This window comes from Erpetoichthys calabaricus, chromosome 14 (genome assembly GCF_900747795.2).
Source record: "Erpetoichthys calabaricus chromosome 14, fErpCal1.3, whole genome shotgun sequence".
In the NCBI taxonomy this organism is placed as follows: Eukaryota; Metazoa; Chordata; class Cladistia; order Polypteriformes; family Polypteridae; genus Erpetoichthys; species Erpetoichthys calabaricus.
The window spans coordinates 20463511-20488805 of NC_041407.2; the positions used below are offsets into that span (position 1 = coordinate 20463511).

The window sequence follows — 25295 nt, forward strand, 5'->3', positions numbered from 1 at the left end:
AGAAGTACGTAAGAGTGGTACAGGATATGTACGAGGGAAGTGTGACAGTGGTGAGGTCTGCAGTAGGAATGACGGATGCATTCAAGTTGGAGGTGGGATTACATCAGGGATCGGCTCTGAGCCCTTTCGTATTTGCAATGGTGATGGACAGGTTGACAGACGAGATTAGACAGGAGTCCCCGTGGACTATGATGTTCACTGATAACGTTGTGATCTGCAGCGAGAGTAGGGAGCAGGTTGAGGAGGCCCTGGAGAGGTGGAGATCTGCTCTAGAGAGGAGAGGAATGAAGGTCAGTAGGAACAAGACAGAATACATGTGTGTGAATGAGAGGGAGGTCAGTGGAATGGTGAGGATGCAGGGAGTAGTGTTGGCAAAGGTGGATGAGTTTAAATACTTGGGATCAACAGTACAGAGTAATGGGGATTGTGGATGAGGAGTGAAAAAGAGAGTGCAGGCAGTGTGGAGTGGGTGGAGAAGAGTGACAGGAGTGATTTGTGACATACGGATATCAGCAAGAGTGAAAGGGAAGGCCTACAGGATGCTAGTGAGACCAGCTATGTTATATGGGGTGGAGACGGTGGCACTGACCAGAAAGCAGGAGATAGAGCTGGATGTGGCAGATTTAAAGATACTAAGATTTGCATTGGGTGTGACGAGGATGGACAGGATTAGAAATGAGGACATTAGAGGGTCAGCTCAAGTTGGACAGTTCGGAGACAAAGAGAGGCGAGATTGCGTTGGTTTGGACATGTGCAGAGGAGAGATGAGGGGTATATTGGGAGAAGGATGCTAAGGATAGAGCTGCTAGGGAAGAGAAAAAGATGAAGGCCTAAGAGAAGGTTTATGGATTTGGTGATAGAGGACATGCAGGTGATGGGTGTAACAGAACAAGATGCAGAGGACAGAAAGATATGGAAGAAGATGATCTGCTGTGGCAACCCCTAATTGGAGCAGCTGAAAGAAGAAGAAGACTGATTTTCTGGATTTGTTCACCTCTTTTGCTCTGTTTTTTCGACCACTATGACCACGGTTGCTATTGGGATCGCCTATTTTGAAGGCTTTGCTTTCTGTCCCTTTTGTGCTCCTCAGAGCTTCTTGTTCCATTTTTGCTTATAATAGTTCTTTTATTTAAAAACATTCTTCATTTGCCTCTGTGCATTGATTTTGATGATCTTTACCTCCTTAAGCAAGCATTCTGAGTACTTTTTGGAACTCCGTGCTGCGTTCTTTGAGGCCTTGTGCCAGTTCAGGTCTTTGAGGGTTTGCTAGAAACATAGCAGACACTGCTCACCACATAATAAGGCTCACTCCCAGGTAGCCTTAGTGCTTACTCCAAATGGACAGCTTCAGACCACACCTGCCCAAATGGGGCTTTAACTGTGCTAAAGTGCTAAATAATGGCAAAGTTCCAAAAATACTAACATGAATGTCAGTAGGCTTTTTGCCCTAGGAACCAAGTTACCAGAATTATTCTACAACACTTCAGTAATTATTTACCGCTCTGATGCTAATCTTTCTGATCATAAAATAGGTCATTACGATAGCAATTGCGGAGAAGAATTCATAATTAATTTCAGAATTTCTGTATATGAGGGTTCCGCTAGAGTGCTTCTTTCTCTCGCACGATTTGGCTCAAAATCTAATCAGCACATCGTCATCTCATAACAGGCTTAAGTTTCAAGTTTGGTATTTTTCTGTCGGGCCGTTTTAGTTCTATACCATCCTCAAGGAACTGTGACTCACAGACACACACCCATCATCGAGATATCAATGTTTTCAGTATCAGGGGACCCTAAAGTGTCGAGATCCATCGAAAACCGGAGATCGATATGATTGGCGAATCTAAAGCTTTCACTCCTCCCCCATAAGCAATAGGTTATGGTGAGGGAGGCTGCAAAGCAAAACTATATTCAAAATGCTCAACATGGGAGGGGTTACCGTGAACTGTAAGAAAGGGCAACAAAAAGAATCTTTATTACAAAAGAAAGGATTTTTGGCAATACTGGAAAAAAGTAACAACTCAAAAATATAACCAGGTGAAAAGATTTGCCTATGAGGTAATGTACAGAAAATTCAATAATCGAAATCCTAAGAATTTCCAGTAAACTAAGTAAATCAAAAGAAGAGCAATACTCAAAACGTGAAACTCAGGATCTCACTTTGCCATCCTGCCATTATAAGCTGGGGGCGGGCCCTTAGCAGTGAGGAAACGGTGGCCCCGCCTCTTAAGGGTTCGCCCACAAAAGAGTACACGATATTTCACATGAAAACTAAATAATAGGCGACTAAAAATGAAATTGCACAACAATACAACATTAGTCAAATAATATTGATTTTCCTGATAGTAAATAAGTCAAAAAAGGAACAAAAAAGACGTAAAAAAATTAAGTTTAAACATAAGCCAGGGAAGGAACACTGGCTTAAACATAACAAAAGCTCTCTCACAGAGAGCCAATATGGAGATGGTAGTTAAGCTGACTGTCTTTGTCTGGACTGCAGTCCAGCATGGCCTCTCATTGTAATGTGGTGAGCTTCTCTTCCATCAACATCCTCTTCATTAAAGATTGCATTATGGGATGCCTCTCTCCACACCCACCACAAAACACCTAAATGCAATCCAGTGTGCCCAGACTCACCCCACTCTTATATGTTTGCTGCACTCACTGCAGTCTATGTACATTTGAAGTTCACCCCCATGCTCCTTCTTCATTGGTCTCCATCTTGTATCCTCACCCCTTGAGTTTTTGTAGTTTACTGCGTTGTTTGTGTTCTTCCACACAGGCATTCCATGTATATAGCCGTGGACCTGCAGCAGTTCCATTCCAGCATTGTGACCGCACAGGAAATGAGAATGGTCTGGTCGTGGATCCCGGAGCGATTTGCCCTTTTCCACCCCACCATGGTATTCCAGACCTGTGAGCATGGCTACAGCCTGCAATCGTAAGTATTTTTTTGATTAGTTAGCCTATGAATAATGGTTCTGAAATCTGTGTGACCTTTTTAGAACAAACAGAGCAGCAGGAGTGATTTTTCATCATTTTCTGCCTTTTGTTAAGATTAATAATACTTCTAGAGGGACCGAACAGCTATTTGGTCCTTATACAACCAAAAGCTTGGTTTGCATTGCCAGAAGTAAGTCAGACTCGTTTCCGGTGGGTGTGAGACTCAGCCAGGGCCGCCCTTTGTGTCCAATTCTGTTCATAATATTTTTTGCAAATTTTTAATGTCTACAAGTGATGATATTTTTTTGCTTGATTTTCTTTGTTTTTTCTCTATTAATTGTGGTGACTCCCCCAACACTTGTTAGCACCATCACATTAGTCAGTAGCACAAGCTCTGCCAGTCATACAGAAGTACACTGACTTGACAAGAGTGACACAGCTTTGATTTTTCACATCTAGACAAGCCACATGTTTTGGGTTTAAACTCAGTCATGCAATGTCATGGAAAAAAATATTTACGAGGACACAACATAACAGGTATTGAGAACAACATTAGCTAGAATGGCTATGTTTTCCATAATCACTGAGTACAGCATGCCAATGTTTATGTTTTTTTAGTGTAATTCAAACAAATAATCTCAGATGAAAGGTTCCGTAAAATCGTCACCATTACTTGTCTATTTGTCATTGTGGGTTCTGCGTGTTCTCCCTGTGGGTTTTCCATCAGCTACTCCATTTATCTTCCATGTTGTATTGTAGGATGAGTGAGACTCACCACATTCTTTACTGTATTGGTCGACTCCCACACCTTAAAATTAACACACACACACAAATACGTATGAGTGATGACTACACTGCCAGCCAGTCACCCTCCAGTACTTCACATAGGGACTCACGCTCTCCAGCACTAATAACATGCAGGTGTCCTCGAATGTACCCCAGAACTAAATGCTACTTTGGTTCCCAAGAATATCCTAAACACATGAAGGCTGACACACCCTTTGGTTATACGTGACTTACTAGCCATCTTACTTCTACCGCACTGTTCTTCTACTGGAGTGCACTCTACTATCTGATAACACTCTAGGTGAAGCAAATGGCAATATGCCCTACACCAGGTGCCAAATATTTACTTTATTGCTTCAATCACTCTATGTATTATGGAGCCCCTGTTGGGAAATGGTGTCATTTTTTTTTAGGAAACTATCTGGTGTGCACCAATCTATCTTGTGCCCACCACATACTACCTCATGTGCATCACTTACTGTCTTGTGCTCACCACTTACTTTATCTCATTCCCACCACTTGCTATCTTGTGCTAATCACTTACTGTCTCATGCTCACCATTTACTATCTCGTGTGCACCACTTTTATATCTCATGGTCACCACTTACTATCTTATTCACACCACTTACTGTCTTGTGCACACCACTTACTATCTCATGCGCACCACATATTACTCATACACATCACTCACTATCTTGTAATTACCACTTACTGTCTTGTACTTACCACTTACTATATCTCCTGCTTGCCACTTATTATCCTTTGCACACCACTTACTATCTCATGCGCACCACTTATTATATCATGCTCACTACTTACTATCTTGTGTGCACCACTTATTATCTCCTGCTCACTACTTAATATCTCATGCGCACCACTTACTATATCTTGAGTCCACCACATACTATCTTGTGCACTTCACTTAATATCTTGTACTCACCATTTATTATATCTCATGGTCACCACTTACTGTCTTGTACACACCACTTACTATCCTGCGCTCACCACTAACTATCTCATGCTGACCACTTACTATCCTGTGCGCACCACTTACTATTTCATGCACACCACTTACTATCTTGTGTGCACCACTTACTGTCTCATTCTCACCACTTACTATGTTATGTTCACCATTTACACTCTCATGCTCACCACTTACTATCTTGTTCATAACACTTACTATCCTGCGCTCACCGCTTACTATCCCATTCACACTATTTATTATCTCATGCACACCACTTACTATCTTGTGTAAACCACTTACTGTCTCATGTTCACCATTTACACTCTCATGCTCACCACTTTACTATTTTGTTCACACCACTTACTATCCTGCGCTCACTGCTTACTATCTCATGCACACCACTTACTATCCTGTGCACACCACTTACTATTTCATGCACACCACTTACTATCTTGTGTGCACCACTTACTGTCTCGTTCTCACCACTTACTATCTCATGTTCACCATTTACACTCTCATGCTCACCACTTTACTATTTTGTTCACACCACTTACTATCTTGCGCTCACTGCTTACTATCTCATGCACACCACTTACTATCTTGTGTGCACCACTTACTGTCTCATGTTCACCATTTACACTCTCATGCTCACCACTTTACTATTTTGTTCATACCACTTACTATCCTGCGCTCACTGCTTACTATCTCATGCACACCACTTACTATCCTGTGCACACCACTTACTATTTCATGCACACCACTTACTATCTTGTGTGCACCACTTACTGTCTCATTCTCACCACTTACTATGTCATGTTCACCATTTACACTCTCATGCTCACCACTTACTATCTTGTTCATACCACTTACTATCCTGCGCTCACCGCTTACTATCTCATGTACACCACTTACTATCCTGTGCACACCACTTACCATCTTGTGTGCACCACTTACTGTCTTACTCTCACCACTTACTATCTCATGTTCACTATTTACACTCTCGTGCTCAGCACTTACTGTCTTGTACACACCACTTACTATCCTGCGCTCACCACTAACTATCTCATGCTGACCAATTACTATCCTGTGCGCACCACTTACTATTTCATGCTCACCACTTACTATCTTGTTCACACCAGTTACTATCCTGTGCTCACCGCTTACTATCTCATGCTCACCACATACTATCCTGTGCACACCACTTCCTATCTCATGCACACCATTTACTATCTTGTGCCCACCACTTACTATAGCCTGCACACCAGATACTTTAAGATCGCACCAATATTGCATGTGCGCTGTATACGTTCAGAAGAGCACCAAATACCATCACGTGTGACTGTACATCATTTTCTGTGAACAGGACGCGTCACTAAACTGTTTGATGTTACACACAGAGCCACACTCTACAGAAATGGATATTGGCAGGTGTGTAAAAGCGGGCCAGGTACGGTTGACCCGGCACGGAGCGATCACACTAGTCAAACGTGCTCGGGCACTAAACAAATTGCCAGTGTAAGTATACCCTTATACACTGTGACACTTAAAGAAATCACTTGATTCATGACCTCTGATGTTTCTGTTAGTATGTAATTGCATAGACACCATCAAGCAAAGTGCCTCGTAAAGAAAACAAAATGGCATTGCAGGACAACACAAGAAAATAAATAAAATAATATCTTAAAAACATAAAATGTTCTCAAAATAAGGAAATAATCATTCAAGATTATAGTTTTGGCAAAGGCACCTAACATCATGACATAGATGTAGTTAGATAAGTTGCCTTCAAGTTTAATTGTCCTTTATGGTTTGTATGAGCAAAATTTAAAAACTTAATGTAGGCAGTCTGCAGCTTTGAAATATGATGATTTTAATCCACATGTCAAGTCCTACTGGGTTGGGGGGGGGGGGGGGGGGGGGTCTCTGTAACCCTAAAATTGCATTAATAGGGTTTAGAAAATGGCTGGAAAGATGGATTACACAAGAATACAAGCAATACACCAAAAGTGGTTTACAGGTCCAGAAAAAGTCCAAGTAACCAAAAAAAACAGAACTTTCTGGAAAGAATAAACCAGTAGGAAAAATATTTAGAAGCCCAAATCATCACACGGAAGAACTCACCAGCAAGTTATTGAAGAAATGAAATGGATAAAAGAAGAGAAATGCAAAAAGTAGAACTGAGATCAGGGTGAGCACAAGACCAGTCCAGATGTTTAAGGAGGAAACTGGAGTTCACAAAGTGTAGAGAAGAAAAAAAATGGCCAGAAGTTAAGGAAAGAGCACCAGGGGGGTGGTGAGGGTGGTAAATGTGGCATTCAGTATTTCAGTGCCCACGGCTTTGGACCACAATCATGAAACTCCTTCCCAAGATGTAGTCCACGACTGTTAGATACAGAGGGAGTTTATGAATGAGATAAAGAAAAGTGAAACCTGATCTCGGGAAAGTCTGCAAAAAAAAAAAGTCTGAAGGAAATCTGTTGTGCTCATCACCTTTGCGGAAAGGTCGCGCTCTCCGAGCATTCCAGTCCAAGGATGTGGGGGTCGGTGGTCGTGTCTACAATGGCTTATTTCACTAAAAGGTGGAAAAGTGAAATAAAAGCAATAGAAGCCCGCACTGAAAGTCAAGCTGCTCAGCTGCAGAGGAACAAAACGCTCTTTTTTTTCACTCTGCCGCCCTCGTCTCTGGGAAATGAAATATTTCCTGATGTCCTCCAGGTGTTAGGCCAGATGTGAAACTGCACCTGCACTGCCTTCTGAGGAAATGGAGCAGCAGCTGAGGAAGAAAGCAGTATAGCCAGAGAGGTCAAGCAAGTCCAGTTGCACTTCCTAAATCCCTGGAGGCCCCACCAAAAAAATGTCCATAGGTGGGATGGGAAATCACAAAAATAGATTATGGGACATGGGTTCACTCCAACTCGGAGTCAGAAGGTCAAGCCCAGTTCAGTCATGTTCACCTACTGCTCTGCTGTTACACAAACAAAATGTGGAGAGCTGCTTTCTACAGGAGATAGATGGCCTGCTCTTACTGCCCCCTACAGGTCAAGTGTCCCCGTCTAATGGCCTGTGCCCTCTTCTCTCTTTCTGTCTCTGCGCAGCTTTTACTTACACTGTGATGGCTACGAGCCGACAATCCTGCTGCTGAAGACTGTGGATGGAGATGTGAGTAGATGTTCCTTATTTATTCTTACCTCTTTCCATCATTTGTTCCTCAATCTTCTTAATCATTGTCACCTTTTTCTTTTCCTCCTCCACCTCTTTTAGAATCTCAATTCCAGATTATTTCTCATTTTTGTTCTTATTTTCTGTCTCGTGAGATCTTTTTCATTTTTCTTTCACCCTTTAAACCTCCCTCTCCTGTTAATTGTGTATTTATTAGTCACATTCACCATGTATGTCATGTACTAGTGCCTTCTTCATATTGTCCTCTGGTCATCATCAGGCTTACGATTTTAATGTATTTTTCCAACTGTTCCTTGGCCTTTAAACATTATTTACGTGTAGTTCCTGGAGTTCTGAAGGTCAAGGAGTTTATTGATAATTCAATTTTATTCCCATGAGTTTTTTACCTGTATTAAATATGGTTCATGTTCTCACATGACGCCATTTTCTTTTCTTTATGGGTGCCGTCATTCTGGGATGGTTTTGCAGATAGTTATATTGCTAGCTTTGATGACCGGGACTGTGTGACATCATTACCACTACGACATAAAGATCAGCATCTTACAACTTCCTGGTGGGTTACTAGAGATGAGTGAAACCCACTGAGTTCACTTCGCTGCAAATTCGATGAAATCACAAAAATGCATTCAAATCAATCAGGAGGACAAACTGAACTAGTTTTGAGTACAGTCATGGCCAAAAGTTTTAAGAATGACACAAGTATTGGTTTTCACAAAGTTTGCTGCTTCAGTGTTTTTAGATCTTTTTGTCAGATGTTTCTATGGTATACTGAAATAGAATTACAAGCATTTCATAAGTTTCAAAGGCTTTTATTGACAATTACATGAAGTTTATGTAGTACTAGGGTGTTGTACCGTGTTAGCCATTATGAATGTAGAGAAAAGCCAAGCAAAATGACACCTTTTATTGGCTAACTAAAAAGATTACAATATGCAAGCTTTCGAGGCAACTCAGGCCCTTTCTTCAGGATTACATCTTGCCTGAAGAAGGGGCCTGAGTTGCCTCGAAAGCTTGCATGAAGTTTATGCAAAGAATCAATATTTCCCATGTTGGCCCTTCTTTTTATTGACCCTGGCATGCTGTCAATCAACATCTGGGCCAAACCCTTACTGATGGCAGCCCATTCTTGCATAATCAATGCTTGGAGTTTGTCAGAATTGGTGGGTTTTTGTTTGTCCACCCGACTCCCGAGGATTGAACACAAGTTCTCAATGGGATTAAGGTCTGGGGAGTTTCCTGGCCATGGACCCAAAATGTTTTGTTCCCGAGCCACTTAGTTATCACTTTTGCCTTATGGCACGGTGCTCCATCATGCTGGAAAAAGAACACAGCCATGAATAAAGAATGGTAGCAAAACATCCTCAGAGAGCAACTTCTCCCAACCATCCAAGAACAGTTTGGTGACTAACAATGCCTTTTCCATGTAAAAGAATGAGTCTCAACACACAGGAAAGGTTTGGGGCATCCACCCGTATATTGTTCCTGGCTGCAAAAAGGGTTTTGAAATAAGCACTGATGTGCATGAGTTGAGTTCCAAATTGAACTGATCTGGTGGTAGAGAACATGGCGGTTTTAAAGGGTGAGGCCGAAAGTGATGTCATCTGAGGCCGGAAACCGGAAGAGACCTCTTTCTTGGCGCCAGAACCGGAAGTGACGTTGTTGTTGTTAAATTAGACTGGTTTTCTCATATTTGGCCTGCAGATATAACAGAATAAGGTTTAGCGCACCCCGCCACCCCCTGGCATGGCAGATAATTACCTCCACTTGGTCCAGTCAGCCTCCTCCTAGTCACATGTGTGTGACATTCAGCATGATGGAAAACTGTGCCATAAGGCAAAAGTGATAACTAAGTTGCTTGGGGAACAAAACATCAAAATTTGGGGTCCATGGCCAGGAACCTCCCCAGACCTTAATCCCATTGAGAACTTGTGGTTAGTCCTCCAGAGACGGGTGGACAAACAAAAATCCACAAAATCTGACAAACTCCAAGCATTGGTTATGCAAGAAATGAGCTGCCATCAGTCAGGATTTGGCCCAGAAGTTGATTGACAGCATGCCAGGGTGAATTGCTGAGGTCTTGAAAAAGAAAGAAGGGCCAATACTGTAAATATGGACTCTTTGCATAAACTTAATGTAATTGTCAATAAAAGCCCTTGAAACTTATGAAATGCTTGTAGTTATATTTCAGTCTACCATAGAAACATCTGACATAAAAATCTAAAAACAGTGAAGCAGCAGACTTTCTGAAAACCAATACTTTTAACCACGATTGTAGATAATAATGGTGCAATGGTCTTTTAAGTGTCCCTGAGGGCTAGGGAAGCATATGCCACCTATGCCAAAATGATAAAAAGGTGATCTGAGCTGTGAGGCAGCAGTACTAATCACCGTGCCACGATGCCTCAAGTGTATATACTCGCGTTTAAGTTCTCTCATGGATAAGTCAGGGCTTGACTTTACTGTATAATTTTTCGGTATTTTATAATGTTGGTCGTATAAGTCGAATGTGGAAAACTCTAACTATTGGTCCAAGAGATTATGATATGCTAATGCCCACCTGAGAGAGTAACCACCGAGCACACAGCCTTTTTTTTCTATGTATTGTGCATACGTGACCACACAGTAATACCCAAACTATTCCGAAGCGACATTTGCTCTGTTTTGTGTTTTTGTACCTTACACGCTCATACACCTTTATCGTAAGAGCATCCCTTATCTACGATGAAGCGTTTGATCAGAAGAAAATATGAAACTGGTTTTAAATTAAACGTCATTGAAGTGGCGAAAGAAATTTGTAACTGCGCTGCTGCAACAAAATTCGATGCGTCTGAGAAACTGATGTGAGATTGAAGGAAGCAAGAAGATGTCAAAAAAAAAAATATGTCGCAATTTTGAAAGGGCATATAAGTCGGGGTCTGATTTTATGATCGATTTTTCAATTTTTCAAGAACTGTAAAAAAATTAATATCATTGTGCTTACAGAGTTTCAATCTTGTGGCACACATTGGTCATGCCATGAAGCAGCAGCGTGGACTGCCTCGTTTCACTGTTTGAAGTCACACCCTGGTTTTAGATGGAATGTCTTTTTTTGTTTCCGATCTCTCTGTGCTGATGCTTGCTTGTCACTTTTTTCTTCCATCAAGAAGATAGAAACACCTAAATAGTAATACTCTAAATCTTTTGTTGTTATTTCAGAGGGTCTCACGTGTTTTCTGACTTAGAGGTCTCCTTTAACGAAGCTTCTTTTGACTCATAGCTGCAGCACATGGCTAATTACACACATATTCAGCCAGCATATGGAATTACCCCTGTGCAGTGCTAGAGAGTGAGTGAGCGTACAGGAATCGGTGTTACATATCCAGTGGCAGTACTCGTAATACTCTCATTATGGTCAGCTATGGTATCCGTCAAATGAAAATACTGTGCGTTTTTTTGCGCAAATATCTATCTGAAGTACTGATCAGTTTGTAACATCATGCATGCACGAATTAGAATGTATAACCATGCGTCCATAACACTCTCTAGCTCCTGTCCTCCTTATTCTTTAGCACAAACTTCTTTTATTCTCTTTCAGGTGTGCGGCGCCTTCTTGTCTTCAGACTGGGCAGAACGGCACAAAACAAATGCAAAGGGCGCCAACTTTTTTGGGACAGGAGAATCTTTTGTCTTCACTGTAAGAGTCACCTTCAACATTTTTTTGTTTCTTTATTTCGCTAGGGTGGTGCAGTGGTTAGTGCTGCTGCCTCTCCCCTCCATTGTCTTGGGTTCAAATCTCAGCCTAGAAACTGTGCATGTTCTCCTTGTCTTTCTTCATTTACGCTGGCATTTCTCACAAACCCTAGTATGTGCACATAGCTAGAGACTCTAAAATAATCCTAACAAGGGTAATATGTGTGAGTGGGCCTCCCAACGGGCATGAGACCCATCTGGAGTTGATTACTGCCTTATGCCCATTGCTACCAGTTTAGGTTCCATGTCCCCATGACCGTTAACTGGATTAAGCAGGTTCAATAATGAAGGATGGATATTCATCTTGATGTGGTTTGTCTCATGCTACATTTTCAGTGTACATTGCCTACTTTCCACCTACAGCGCTTTCAGGGTGTATTCAGACCCCTTCACTTTTACACATTTTGTTAAGTTGCAGCCTTGTGCTAAAATTCTTTATTTTCTTCATTAAATGCACTCAATACCCCAGAATGATAAAGTAAAGTCAATATTTATTTAAAATAACAAACTGAAATGTCAAACTCGGCACTCATTTGAAGCCCCTTTAACAGTAATCTCCATTTGGAGTCTTCTTGAGTCTGATGTGGCAAGCCCCATGCACTGGGATTTGGGGATTTTCTGCCATTCTTCTCTGTAGATCCTCTCAAGCTTTGTCATGTTGGATGGAGACCATCAGTGGACAGCTGTTTTCAGGTCTTTCCTTAGATGTTCAATTGGGTTCAATTCTGGGCTTTGGCTGGACCACTCAGGGACATTCACAGTGCTGACCCCAAGCCACTCCTGTGTTGTCTAGACTTTGTGTCCTGTTGGAAGGTGAAACTTCAGCCCAGAATGTAGTCTAGAATGCAGAGTTTAATTAAGGAGATCTCTGTACTTTGCTCCATTCAGCTATACCTCAAACCTGATTACTTTCCCACTCCCTACCCCTGGAAAACAACCACCCCACAGCATGATGTTGGTACCACCAGGCTTCACCGTTGAAATTGTAGGTGATGGATGGTGTCTGGTTTCCTCCCGACATGATGCATAGAATTGTAGCCAAACAGTTCAATCTTGGTTCCATCAGACCTGAGATTCTTGTTTCTCCTAGTCTTGAGAGCCTTTTATGTCCCTTTTACAAACTCCAGGTAGGTTTTCATATGTTTTTCGGCCATCCTGCTATATAAAATTTTCAGTACAGTGTTGCAGTGATGGTTGTCCTTTTGGTAGTTTTCCCCATCTCCAGTGGGACCATCAGGTTCTTAGTCACCTCTCTTACTTTAGTTTAACGGGGCAACCAGCTCTAGGAAGAGTTGTGTTCTTCCAAACTTCTTCCATTTAAGAATCATGGAGGCCACTGTGCTCTTGGGAACCTTCAGTGCTGCAGGATTTTTTTGGTAGTCTTCACCAGATCTGTACCTCGACGCAATGCTGTCTCTAAGATCTGTGGGCAATTCCTTCGACCTCATGGCTTGGTTTCCACTCTGTGACACATTAGTCACTTTCCCACCATAGGAACTTTGTTTTCAGGAACCACTGAGTTCCTGTATAATGTTGATCCTGCGCCACTTGTAGTCCCTGGCCACTTTTGTATGACGTGTTCCCACCACACAGCAGGCACTGTAAGCTCTATGCACAATATGTGACATGCAAAGAAGAGTGAAGCGTGAAGTGAGGCATGTCCGAGAGTGTCCCTGCTGATCGATGTGGCGCAAAGGGCGGCATAATCAAGAGTTCACGGAGGACTCCCCCACCTTATTACTTCAAAGTGATTGCAACATCAAGGTGGAGATTATTGCTTTGAAGTGGCACGCCAGGGAGGCGGCTATGAGGGATGATGCGGTGCAAAGTGCGGCAGTCCGTCCTCAGCGATAACTAAGTCCAAAATATTAATAGGATAGCAAGATGGCGCCAGTGCTTGTGGTCAACCAATCAGCACAATTCATCAGTCAAGCCCCACCTACAGCAGTTACTGGTTGAATGAAAAGTACACACCCTGGAGTAGGAGCTAAAGTAAAAGTACTAGGAACTACAAATGGCCCGAGTTCCTGCGGTGGGATTGCAAGAAAACTTCTTTAGTACTCGGGTGTTGAACCGTGTTAGCCATAATGGATGTAGTAAGAAGTCAAGCAAAATGACATCTTGTATTGGCTAACTAAGAAAATTACATTACGCAAGCTTTCGAGGCAACTCAGGCCCGTTCTTCAGGCAAGATGTAATATTGCATATTGTAATCTTTTTTAGTTAGCCAGTAAAAGGTGTCATTTTGCTTGACTTCTCACTACAAGAAAACTTCTTGAGTTTCTAGAAAGTTCCTGCATCCTGAAAAAATTTCCTCCGATTGGAAAGCACCTGTTGTCCAATATAGGACCTCACATAGACCGGGTGTGCCTCTCCTGATCATGTGCAATCAATTGAACTGATCTCAGATGGACTCCCAACAAAGTGTAGAAACATCTCAATGAAAATCAATAAAATGGGATACACTCAAGTGTCATAGCACAGGGTCTCAATACTTGTGTTCATGGGATAGTTCATGTTTTTTTATTTTTAATAAATCTGCAAAAACGACTAAAATCCTCTGTTTGCTAGGTCATTCTGGGGTAGAGTTTTTTTGAAAAGAACAAAATTGAAATGATTTTAGCACAAAGCTGCTATATAACAAAATGTGAAAAAAGTGCAGGGCTCAGAAAACCTTCTGAAGGCATTGCATGTGGCAGATTGTCCCAGAGGTAACTCCTGTTTGTCCATTTAAGACCAGCAGAGCTCGTTCTCAAGCTTGTAGCAGTCTATGTATCTATCTACTATATCAGGGGTCGGCAACCTTTCAGCAGTATTCCACGTGCCGACATAATTCTACCAATTTTGTTATATATAGCATCAAAACGGGTCCAGTTATATGATAGATAGATAGATAGATAGATAGATAGATAGATAGATAGATAGATAGATAGATAGATAGATAGATAGATAGATAGATAGATAGATAGATAGATAGATAGATAGATACTTTATTAATCCCAATGGGAGATTCACATTTTCCAGCAGCAGCATACTGATACAATAAATAATATTAAATTAAAGAATGATAATAATGCAGGTGAAAAAAAGACAATAACTTTGTATAATGTTAAATGTTAACGTTTACCCCCCCGGGTGGAATTGAAGAGTCGCATAGTTTGGGGGAGGAACGATCTCCTCAATCTGTCAGTGGAGCAGGACAGTGGCAGCAGTCTATCGCTGAAGCTGCTCTTCTGTCTGGAGATGATCCTGTTCAGTGGATGCAGTGAATTCTCCATAATTGACAGGAGTCTGCTCAGCGCCCTTCGCTCTACCACAGATGTCAAACTGTCCAGCTCCATGCCAACAATAGAGCCTGCCTTCCTCACCAGTTTGTCCAGTTGTGAGGCGTCTTTCCTCTTAATGCTGCCTCCCCAGCACACCACTGCGTAGAAGAGGGCGCTCGCCACAACTGTCTGATAGAACATCTGCAGCATCTTATTGCAGATGTTGAAGGACGACAGCCTTCTAAGGAGGTATAGTCGGCTCTGTCCTTTCTTACACAGAGCATCAGTATGGCAGTCCAGTCTAATTTATCATCCAGCTGCGCTCCCAGGTATTTAAAGGTCTGCACCATCTGCACACAGTCACCTTTGATGATCATGGGGTCCATGAGGGGTCTGGGCTCCTAAAATCCACCACCAGCTCCTTGGTTTTGCTGGTGTTCAGGTGTAGATGGTTTGAGTCGCACCATTTAACAAAGTCATTGATTAGGTCCCTATACTCCTCCTCCAGCCCATTCCTGATGCAGCCCACGATAGCAGTGTCATCAGCGAACTTTTGCACATGGCAGGACTCCGAGTTGTATTGGAAGTCCGATGTATATAGGCTGAACAGGACCGGAGAAAGTACAGTCCCCTGTGGCGCTCCTGTGTTGCTGACCACAATGTCAGACGTGCAGTTCCCAAGACGCACATACTGAGGTCTGTCTTTAAGATAGTCCACGATCCATGCCACTAGGTATGAAGCTACTCCCATCTCTGTCAGCTTGTCCCTAAGGAGCAGAGGTTGGATTGTGTTGAAGGCGCTAGAGAAGTCTAGAAACATAATTCTTACAGCACCACTGCCTCTGTCCAAGTGGGAGAGGGATCGGTACAGTAATGGGCTTCAAAAGTATATTATAAGCAGATCTTATATTATTACTCATTCAACATTTTAAAATACATAGGATCATATGTGAAAAGAATGTGTCAATTTTTTTATAACTACATTTGGTGGCTTTATTTTTGGTTCCAATTATTTGACTAAAATAACTAGTTTGTTTCTTAAAGCCAGAAACAGATCTATAGCTTCACTTTTCTCATCAGATTTTTTAAACGTGGACTGATGTTTAGTTTAATAATGTCCTTGTACACTTGACGCAGAAACACGACACTTTCACAGCATAACACGCACACACAGCACGATCTTTTTGTGGTACAAATCCATTCATTCTATTCATTTGTCCAATAGTCTTGAAAAGAGCGAACATCAAGAGTTTGTCTTTTATGAGTCATTTTATGGCAGTATATTACTTAATAATAACGAGGTTTGTTTTAACATACTACGGCCTGCACTGAACACACGCATTCCCTTTACACGTGAGTCGCATGCACAAACTGTAGGTGAGGATGCGGAGCGCGAACACATGCGCTGTAATCGTCTTATGTAATACGCAATACCGTGGCTGTCCGTTTGTCTGTCCAGGATTTTAAATCACCTGTAGCTCGCAAACCATTTGAACTATTGACCTGAAATTTTGGTATACATATACCATGTGACCTCTACTGTCCGCTTTCAGGGTAATGACTGACCTCCAAGGTTACTCCTCCTTTTTATTTTTATTTTATTTGTAGAATCAATTCTCGGCAGCGGGCAGCAGGGCGGCCGTGTGGCGCATGTGTACGGGTGCCATTCTCATTCCCTACCACCTTCGCTAATCATTCTTGAGGCAGATTGAAGACTTAAGTGCCGATTAAGTGAAAGGTTAAAGAAAACATACTAAGTAATTGCAACACAAAAGCTAACTTAATCAGTTTTAACGCGAAAAGATGCCGACGAAACAAGAGAAGCAGCGGGTCGCTTGGGTGGAATAAAGAAGAGCTGCTCAGGAAGCAGCAAGCGCATCAACCTCTGAGCAAACGAATGGTAAACGTACAGAGAAAGAGAACGAAAACTAGGAATGCTCAAGTCAAGTGTACAGGTGCTGGTCATAAAATTAGAATATCATGACAAAGTTGATTTATTTCAGTAATTCCATTCAAAAAGTGAAACTTGTATATTAGATTCATTCATTACACACAGACTGATGTATTTCAAATGTTTATTCCTTTTAATGTTGATGATTATAACTGACAACTAATGAAAGTCCCAAATTCAGTATCTCGGAAAATTAGAATATCAATGAAGACCAATGCAAAAAAAGGATTTTTTAGAATGTTGGCCAACTGAAAGGTATGAACATGAAAAGTATGAGCATGTACAGCACTCAATATTTAGTTGGGGGCTCCTTTGGCCTGGATTACTGCAGCAATGCGGCGTGGCATGGAGTCGATCAGTCTGTGGCACTGCTCAGGTGTTATGAGAGCCCATGTTGCTCCGATAGTGGCCTTCAGCTCTTCTGAATTGTTGGGTCTGGCGTATTGCATCTTCCTCTTCACAATACCCCATAGATTTTCTATGGGGTTAAGGTCAGGCGAGTTTGCTGGCCAATCAAGAACAGGGATACCATGGTCCTTAACCAGGTACTGGTAGCTTTGGCACTGTGTGCAGGTGCCAGGTCCTGATGGAAAATGAAATCTGCATCTCCATAAAGTTCATCAGCAGCAAGAAGCATGAAGTGCTCTAAAACTTCACGGTAGACGGCTGCGTTGACCTTGGACCTCAGAAAACACAATGGACCAACACCAGCAGATGACATGGCACCCAAACCATCACTGACTGTGGAAACTTTACACTGGACCTCAAGCAACGTGGATTCTGTGCATCTCCTCTCTTCCTCAGACTCTGGGACCTTGATTTCCAAAGGAAATGCAAAATTTACTTTCATAAGAGAACATAACTTTGGACCACTCAGCAGCAGTCCAAAGGCGAGACGCTTCTGACGCTGTCTCTTGTTCAGGAGTGGCTTGACACAAGGAATGCGACAGCTGAAACCCATGTCTTGCATACATCTGTGCGTGGTGGTTCTTGAAGCACTGACTCCAGCTGCAGTCCACTCTTTGTGAATGGGTTTTGTTTCACAATCCTCTCCAGGGTGCGGTTATCCCTATCGCTTGTACACTTTTTTCTAGCACATCTTGTCCTTCCCTTCGCCTCTCTATTAATGTGCTTGGACACAGAGCTCTGTGAACAGCCAGCCTCTTTAGCAATGACCTTTTGTGTCTTGCCCTCCTTGTGCAAGGTGTCAATGGTCGTCTTTTGGACAACTGTCAAGTCAGCAGTCTTCCCCATGATTGTGTAGCCTACAGAACTAGACTGATAGACCATTTAAAGGCTTTTGCAGGTGTTTGGAGTTAATTAGCTGATTAGAGTGTGGCACCAGGTGTCTTCAATATTGAACCTTTTCACAATATTTTAATTTTCCGAGATACTGAATTGGGACTTTCATTAGTTGTCAGTTATAATCATCAACATTAAAAGAAATAAACATTTGATTAAACATCAGTCTGTGTGTAATGAATGAATCTAATATACAAGTTTCACTTTTTGAATGGAATTACTGAAATAAATCAACTTTGTCATGATATTCTAATTTTATGACCAGCACCTGTACAACGTGCAGTGCGCCGTTACTGGTTAAAATATAATAACAAGAGGTTGGTTTTAACGTTCCACGGCCTGCACATTTATATGTGATTCGCTTACGCAAAACGTAGGTGAGAGGCGCGAATGCGTGCGCTGTAATCAAAATACATGTTTTACTATATTTCAATTCAATCAGAGTGCCATTGAAAGTCGTCCCGCGTGCCATAGGTCGCCAACCCCCGTACTATATAATAAAATGTTATGATAGATAGATAGATAGATAGATAGATAGATAGATAGATAGATAGATAGATAGATAGATAGATAGATAGATAGATAGATAGATAGATAGATAGATAGATACTTTATTAATCCCAATGGGAAATTCACAAATGGTCAGTGTGTCCAGTCTCTCTGAGCAATCTGATTGGTCAGTTTGATTTTGGTGACAAAGAGGTGTAAAGGCGTATGAGCCACACAGATAGACACAGCTTCAAAGACGGCAAGTATAAAGCCAGACGAGAGGTGAGAAAGGCGGCTCAAAAATAAGGATACAGTCTGAGAAGCAGTCTTTATGAGATCACACTTGAGAGAGGGAGCGCCAAAGAAGGGACATTCACACAAACGCGCGCACAGATACTGAGGAAAAGCGCTCAATGTACACACACTTCGGGCTAGAGACGCAGTGACGTACTTAGGGGCGGGCGGAGGGGGCGGTATTATTGGCCCAAAGGCTCAGTACAATTCGTGTGTAAGCAGCAAAGTTCGGAAAAACATCACTCATGAATGAAAAAAGTAAAATTTTCTGATTTTTATCCACAAACGCTTCAAAAATAATTTTCAGACTGTCCTTCTGTGACGGCATCAGACACAGCAGTTGAAATTTATGAGACAATAACAAAAATAAACTTAAACATTACACCCATAATAATTTCTAGGAATATAAACAACTAATTTATAATTTCGTTTCGTTATCAATCCGATTGCGTTCTTGCTCGGTGCAGAAAACAACCTCACCTGTCACTTGTATACCATACTGGTTCTGGTTTTCGCAGCGTAATTATATTAAACTAATAATTAGAACACGGCTTATCAGTGCGTCTATAGTATATTCTTGTCTAGTTGATGCTTATAAATAATTTATTATGTGAACAAGTATTGCTGTTTCTCTATATATGAATAAAACTATGCAGAATTTATCTTAATTTTTCTCTATACGCATTTTAATTTTCCACTTAAATAGATTAACATATTCACATAAGTTGAAGGGCGGAAAATTGAAGCACCACGCCGCCCCGAGCGGCACGAACTCGAGCTACGCCACTGTAGAGACAGCAAATATTTTTTTAATTATTCTACACATGTCAATGACAGATACCATGGGTAGTAATAAATAAAGTGAATAAAAATGAATGGCAGTAGCTTGTCAGTTTCCCAATTCTCCATCCATTTTCTTCAACTGCAAGTTATTTTAAGAGGTTTTGCTCTGCTTTTGTGATAATTGTCAGTGCTACAGAGGTGGATGATGGTGTCCTAAGCTGTTTTTTTTTTTTTTGTTTCCCCCTTTACAGCTGCGTCCTGAAATGGAGCGTTATGAATGGGTGTCTGTGCAAAACCCAAAGGTGACCGAGGATGTAGCTCCTTGCCCCCGAAGGCGCGCCCATTCCTTCTCGCCGGGCTTCTCCACTTCTGCCTCTTCACGGCAGCCTCCTGCAAGTGGCCTAAGCAGAGATATGAACCACTTGAGCTTCCCGACTGAGAAACCTGCAGACATGCCATCCAAAACAAACACCTTCTTTATGTCCGGAAGTAAAGATGGGATCATCATAGGTAATTAAAGCTTGGACTCGGAATGCATTGGTATTCATTTTACACCAGTAGGTTGGGGAAAAGTAATTATTACTGAAGGAACTCTGTCATTTAAATCTCGCAACTGCGTGTTCACATCTCGGGAACGATTACGAAGCTTTTTACTATCTATAAAACGTTCGAACAAAAATAACCCCAGGTGAAACTAATCCCATGTGAATCGACATGTCAGTAATAATTCCGTAATCTGAATTTTTGAGAAAATATGGAGTCGGTCGAAAAACTTGTCCACGCTCTTTGTGACCCAATACGATTCATGCTGTGTTGGTCAAGTGGGTAAGTGTGGAGAAAGGAGCTCTAAATGCAAAATTCTTATGAGAAGACTCATGTTTGCAGCTTGTTATGTATGGTAGATTACTCGAGCAAAAATTAAATGCAATCTAACGTGTTAACTACGTTGAAATCATATCATAGTTAAAAAAAACATATCAACCAAACGATTGCTTTTCACTAGGGTACACAATTGTCGTGTCAATTTAAAATGAAATACAAAACGTCTTGCATTCTACTTCATGCTCACAGATCGCATGTCATAACTAAATGAAAAGCAGGCGTATTGCATTTTGCTTAACGGCATTTCCTTCTATTCGAGACCAGCCTTTAATGTGTCACAACTAGAGAAAAGCCAAGCAAAATGACACCTTTTATTGGCTAACTAAAAAGATTACAATATGCAAGCTTTCCAGGCAACTCAGGCCTGAAGATGGGGCCTGAGTTGCCTCGAAAGCTTGCATATGTGTCACAACTAAAAAGTAATCAATTGACCAATCAGCGTCAAAAGGTTGGAGCAAGGGGCGTTACCTATTGGGCTAAGAGGCGTTACAGTTTTAAACATCTGTGGCGGCGAGCACAAATTCAGTCAATCTGGAAACGGAGAGAAGTACTTTTTAGGTCTCGCTGAAGAAGTTTACACTAAAGTTGTCAACTTTATACATGTTAAAGTAAGCAGTGCGGTAAACATTTTGTGGTGTGGGTTGTTAGCGATTTAAACTAAATACTATAAGGACGCATTTGTTAGTGTTAACGAGCTAGTGTTTTCTTCGCAGCCTTTTATTCATACCCTCTGTGATCAACAGATATTTGTCAGTTGTTCCCGTCTTTCAACACGCAAGAGAATGAAATCGTCATTTAGACAGCCAGCTTTCTAATGCTCAATGAGACGACGGAGCCCCCCTGCCTTATTAACTCCTTGAACTTCTTTCCAAGTAATCCACACTCGTGATGGGAACGCTTTTTTCCCCAGATGTTGAAGGCCCCCGCCCCACTTCTTGACGCTGATTTGTCATTTATTTATTTTTACTTTAGCACATTAGAAGTGTGCCATCGTATCGAAATGGAATATGTTGGCGCTAAACAAAAAGCAATACGTCTGCGTTTTTTAACTATGAGACTCGATCTATGGACATGAATTAAAATGCAGGCTGCTTTGTATTAAATTTTAAACTGACATGAAAATTGTGTGCCTTCGTGAAAGGCAATCGATCATTTGGTTGCTGTGTTTTTAATTAACCATAGCCAAATTAAATTGGCCCACTTGCATATGTATTCAGTTTAAATGTAGTTAAAACATTGGATTGCATTTAATTTTGGCACAAATACTTTTCCATAGTTATGGATTGGAATAATTACATAGTTATAATATGTATGGCTGTTTTGAGGTGACAACTTTCCTTTACCCGAGAAGGCGTGCATAGTGCCGGTGCTAGGTTATTTTGGGCTTGTTAGTGTGCCAACCGACTGTTCGGTCCCCTCCCACCCTTCCTTATATAATTCACCTTAATGGTGGCACCGGCCCTGGGCGCGCATATCTGTCATTTTTCCAGACATGTCTTAGGCAATGCAAATACATGATAAAAATTATAGACATCGTGTGGTAACAGTGACTTTACAGACATATCGCATGTCTTGAAAGGTTATCTTGTTCGAATAAGGCTTAACTTATATAACGCCTTTAAAAACTGAAGGAAATATCTTCATTTTAAGAGTTTCAAAAATCTCAGCACTACAGTTCGGAGCAGCGGTCCTCAATGTGAGCTTCTCGGGCGAGTTCTGTGTGATGAAGTAGGCTTTCAATACGCAGGCGCGCGCAATTCCGGGTAGTGGAAGGAGATGAGTCCTGGAGATGATTCAGTAACGCCGCCTGACCGCCAACTGGATTGCAGGGTTTTGTCGCTTGGTTTGCTTAACTTGAGTCAGATAACCCTAATCCATTAATAATCTTAACTATAGTGTAGCCATGTGTTATAAGTGACGGATAATAAAAAGCGACAATCTCTTAAATGAACTGGACCTGGGAATGTCCGCAGCTGGATTCTATTGAGTGACAGTGGCAATGAAGAGTGAAGCGACACGAAGTGCAATGTAATCCGGAGTCCATACCCCCACCCCGCCCTTGTATTGCTTCAAAGCGATCACAACTTCATGGCCGAGATTATTGCTTTGTAGTGTAGTGCCCTGCTAGGAAAGAAAACACGCCAGACAACGTTTTCTTAATTCAGGCAAAAACTGTTTATTGAACTTGCTTAAACTAAATACGCCTGTTGCCTATCCCCTCATCACACTGCAGTGCGTGTGAATTGTGCCTTTAGAGGCGCAGCGCTTTCCAGCCGCTACAGTAGCGCCACACCAGGGTGGTGGCTATAAAGAGTGTTGCGGTACGAAGTGTGGCAACCAATCAGCACAATCCCTCAGCCAAGCCCCACCCACGATACTTCCTGGTTGAATGAAAAGGACATTTTTCTGGAGTAGGACCCGAGCTCCTGCGGTGGGAATGCTATAAAAGTTTCTGAGCTTCTACGAAGCCCCCGGTTCTTGGCAAAAGTTCCTGTATAGGGAAAGCAAATTTTGTCAACTGTAGGACCTCCTATATGGAGACAAGTGGGTGCCTATGGCGAGCTTATCTCTGTCATTTTTCCAAATGGAAAAATTACAGACATCGTGATTTTACACACATATGTCCCGAAGGCTCATCGTGTTCGAATAAGGCTTAATTTATCTAATGCCTTGAAAAATTGTAGGAAATATATTCCCTTTAAAAGTGTCAGACATCTCAGTTTCGCACCATTGGTCCTCATCTGAGCTTCAACTGAATCCCTCAGGAGATGGTAACGCTGGTGTCTCTGCTTGCTTTTCAGGAGGTGGTGAAGGACAGGCTCTGTTTATCGACCAAGACCTACACCATGGACACACCGAGCGCAGTGACACATTTAATAACCCCCCACTGTGTAAGGAAAACTTCCAGATTCAGCTGCTTGAGGTCTGGAGTGTTGACAACACCCCCTGAAGGGAGTCTGCCCGTCGGAGACATCGCATGGGCAAATTAAAGACCAGGTTGATGGATAAACCGGCTATGATGCATGCGTGTGGAAGAGGAGAAGGAATAGGGTGAGATTTACTGACCTGGGACGTCCCAAATCATGACAGCTGACAGATCTGATGTCCCTCGCTAGTAGACCACCCCTGTTATCTTGTGATCTGATCCATCACCTCATTTGTCTTCTGCTCTTTTTGAACTTATTGGAGTTATTTCTTTTTGTAACATGCTTAGCTGGGCAGAGCTCAGGAGTGTTTGGATTTCTCCGCTTTCATAAGGGAATGGGATGTACTGAAATGTGTTTCCAAAATGTTAAACTTTATTTACTAAACCAAAATTACACCCGCACTATAAATATGACAGCAAGTAGACATAGAGCAGTACTGATTTATTTACACAATGAAAGGCATGAAGATATCACAGCAATCACCTGCGGGCTCTTCTCTTTATAATTTATGTTAAGTTTGACAAATGAGAAGCCAGTTGCCCTGTAAATATTTTGAAAGCCGGCTATTATGTTGTTAATTAAGTGAAATAAAAATGAGATAATGACCTGCATGTCACGTGATACTCCCTCATCTAATTTTGTATCTGTTTTCTTTTGCTTAACTTAATGACTTTTTGAACTGTTCCAGTTTTTACCGTTCTGGAATCTAAATTGAAGTTCCGTTTCTACGAGAGTCAAGTCGATAATTATCCGCACCTTTGTGATAATCTTGTTTGGGTTGGCTGTACGGTTTTCCCCGCACACATCTGGATGTGGTCACGCCGGTAAAGTTCCCACCTTGATCCGTCAGTGTCTCCTTGTTGTCTTCTAGGAGGAAATATGGCCACTTCGCTCTTTGTTTACACCCATGAAGAGCAGTGAGCAGAGATCCACTTTTGAAGATGGGGTCGAAATCTTCGTCAGATTCAGGGTACGGACTTGTTCGATGCTCTCGTCCGTACAGGAGCAGACTGGGTCTCAAAACTGGCCTAGGCATCCTTCAACGAATGAGGTGACGAGGTCGACCCACTCAGCCCATTATTCATTGTCATTTTCTTAAACTTTGTGATGAGTACGCGGCTCGCTACTTACTATGAGCCTATGATATGAACTTGCATCTAAACTGTTGCCAAACTTAATCTGTTCACTGTTGTTTAGACACAACTTAAAATTTGACGACATGCTTAGAAATAAAATTTAATGAAAAGAAAAATTTTGCAACACGGCTTACACGTTATTAGAGTCAATGTCATGTCCAAGTGCCAGTACCTAGTAAGCTAGTAGCTGCTCATTTACAATGGAGTAAATTATAACCGAGGTTATAATGAAAATCTCACATGATTGAAATGTTGCATTAACTTAACGATAAACTAAAAATGTTCCGTCCTAATATGAAAAATTCCTATCCTGTGCTTTATAACTTTTTTTCATCATACTAATAATTGCAGCTGAAAACCACTAATTATCGCTCACGCCGACAACCAAAGAACATAAAATGGATAATACATAATCTAAACTAATTATTAGTACTGAAGAATTTAAATACTAGGTATGAGATAAAATAAATTGCAATAATGTATATGCTAACCGACATGTAGCGGTATCGAAACAGAAATCGGCAAAAGGCAGTTTTGTCCAAATTTTTCGCTGCAACGTTGTGTACTGACAACTAAAACAACTTGATGACGTAAATACGGTATATTATATAGGACTATAGAAATCGCAGTACCGGATAGATAATGTTTAGTAGTTTAGAAAAT

General features: G+C 41.6%; 1 protein-coding gene across 1 annotated transcript in view; it reads left to right on the forward strand.

Annotated features, from left to right (window-relative positions):
• The window catches only part of LOC114664835 (TBC1 domain family member 24-like), a 36269-nt gene extending 12146 nt beyond the window's left edge, over positions 1-24123 (forward strand). Inside the window, exons 3-7 of the mRNA XM_028819121.2 lie at positions 2783-2941; positions 7789-7852; positions 11448-11546; positions 19939-20197; positions 23371-24123. Coding sequence (XP_028674954.2) covers positions 2783-2941; positions 7789-7852; positions 11448-11546; positions 19939-20197; positions 23371-23519 — 730 coding nt within the window. The 3' untranslated portion in view covers positions 23520-24123. The remainder of the gene's footprint in view (positions 1-2782; positions 2942-7788; positions 7853-11447; positions 11547-19938; positions 20198-23370) is intronic.
• Positions 24124-25295: the final 1172 nt, after the last annotated feature.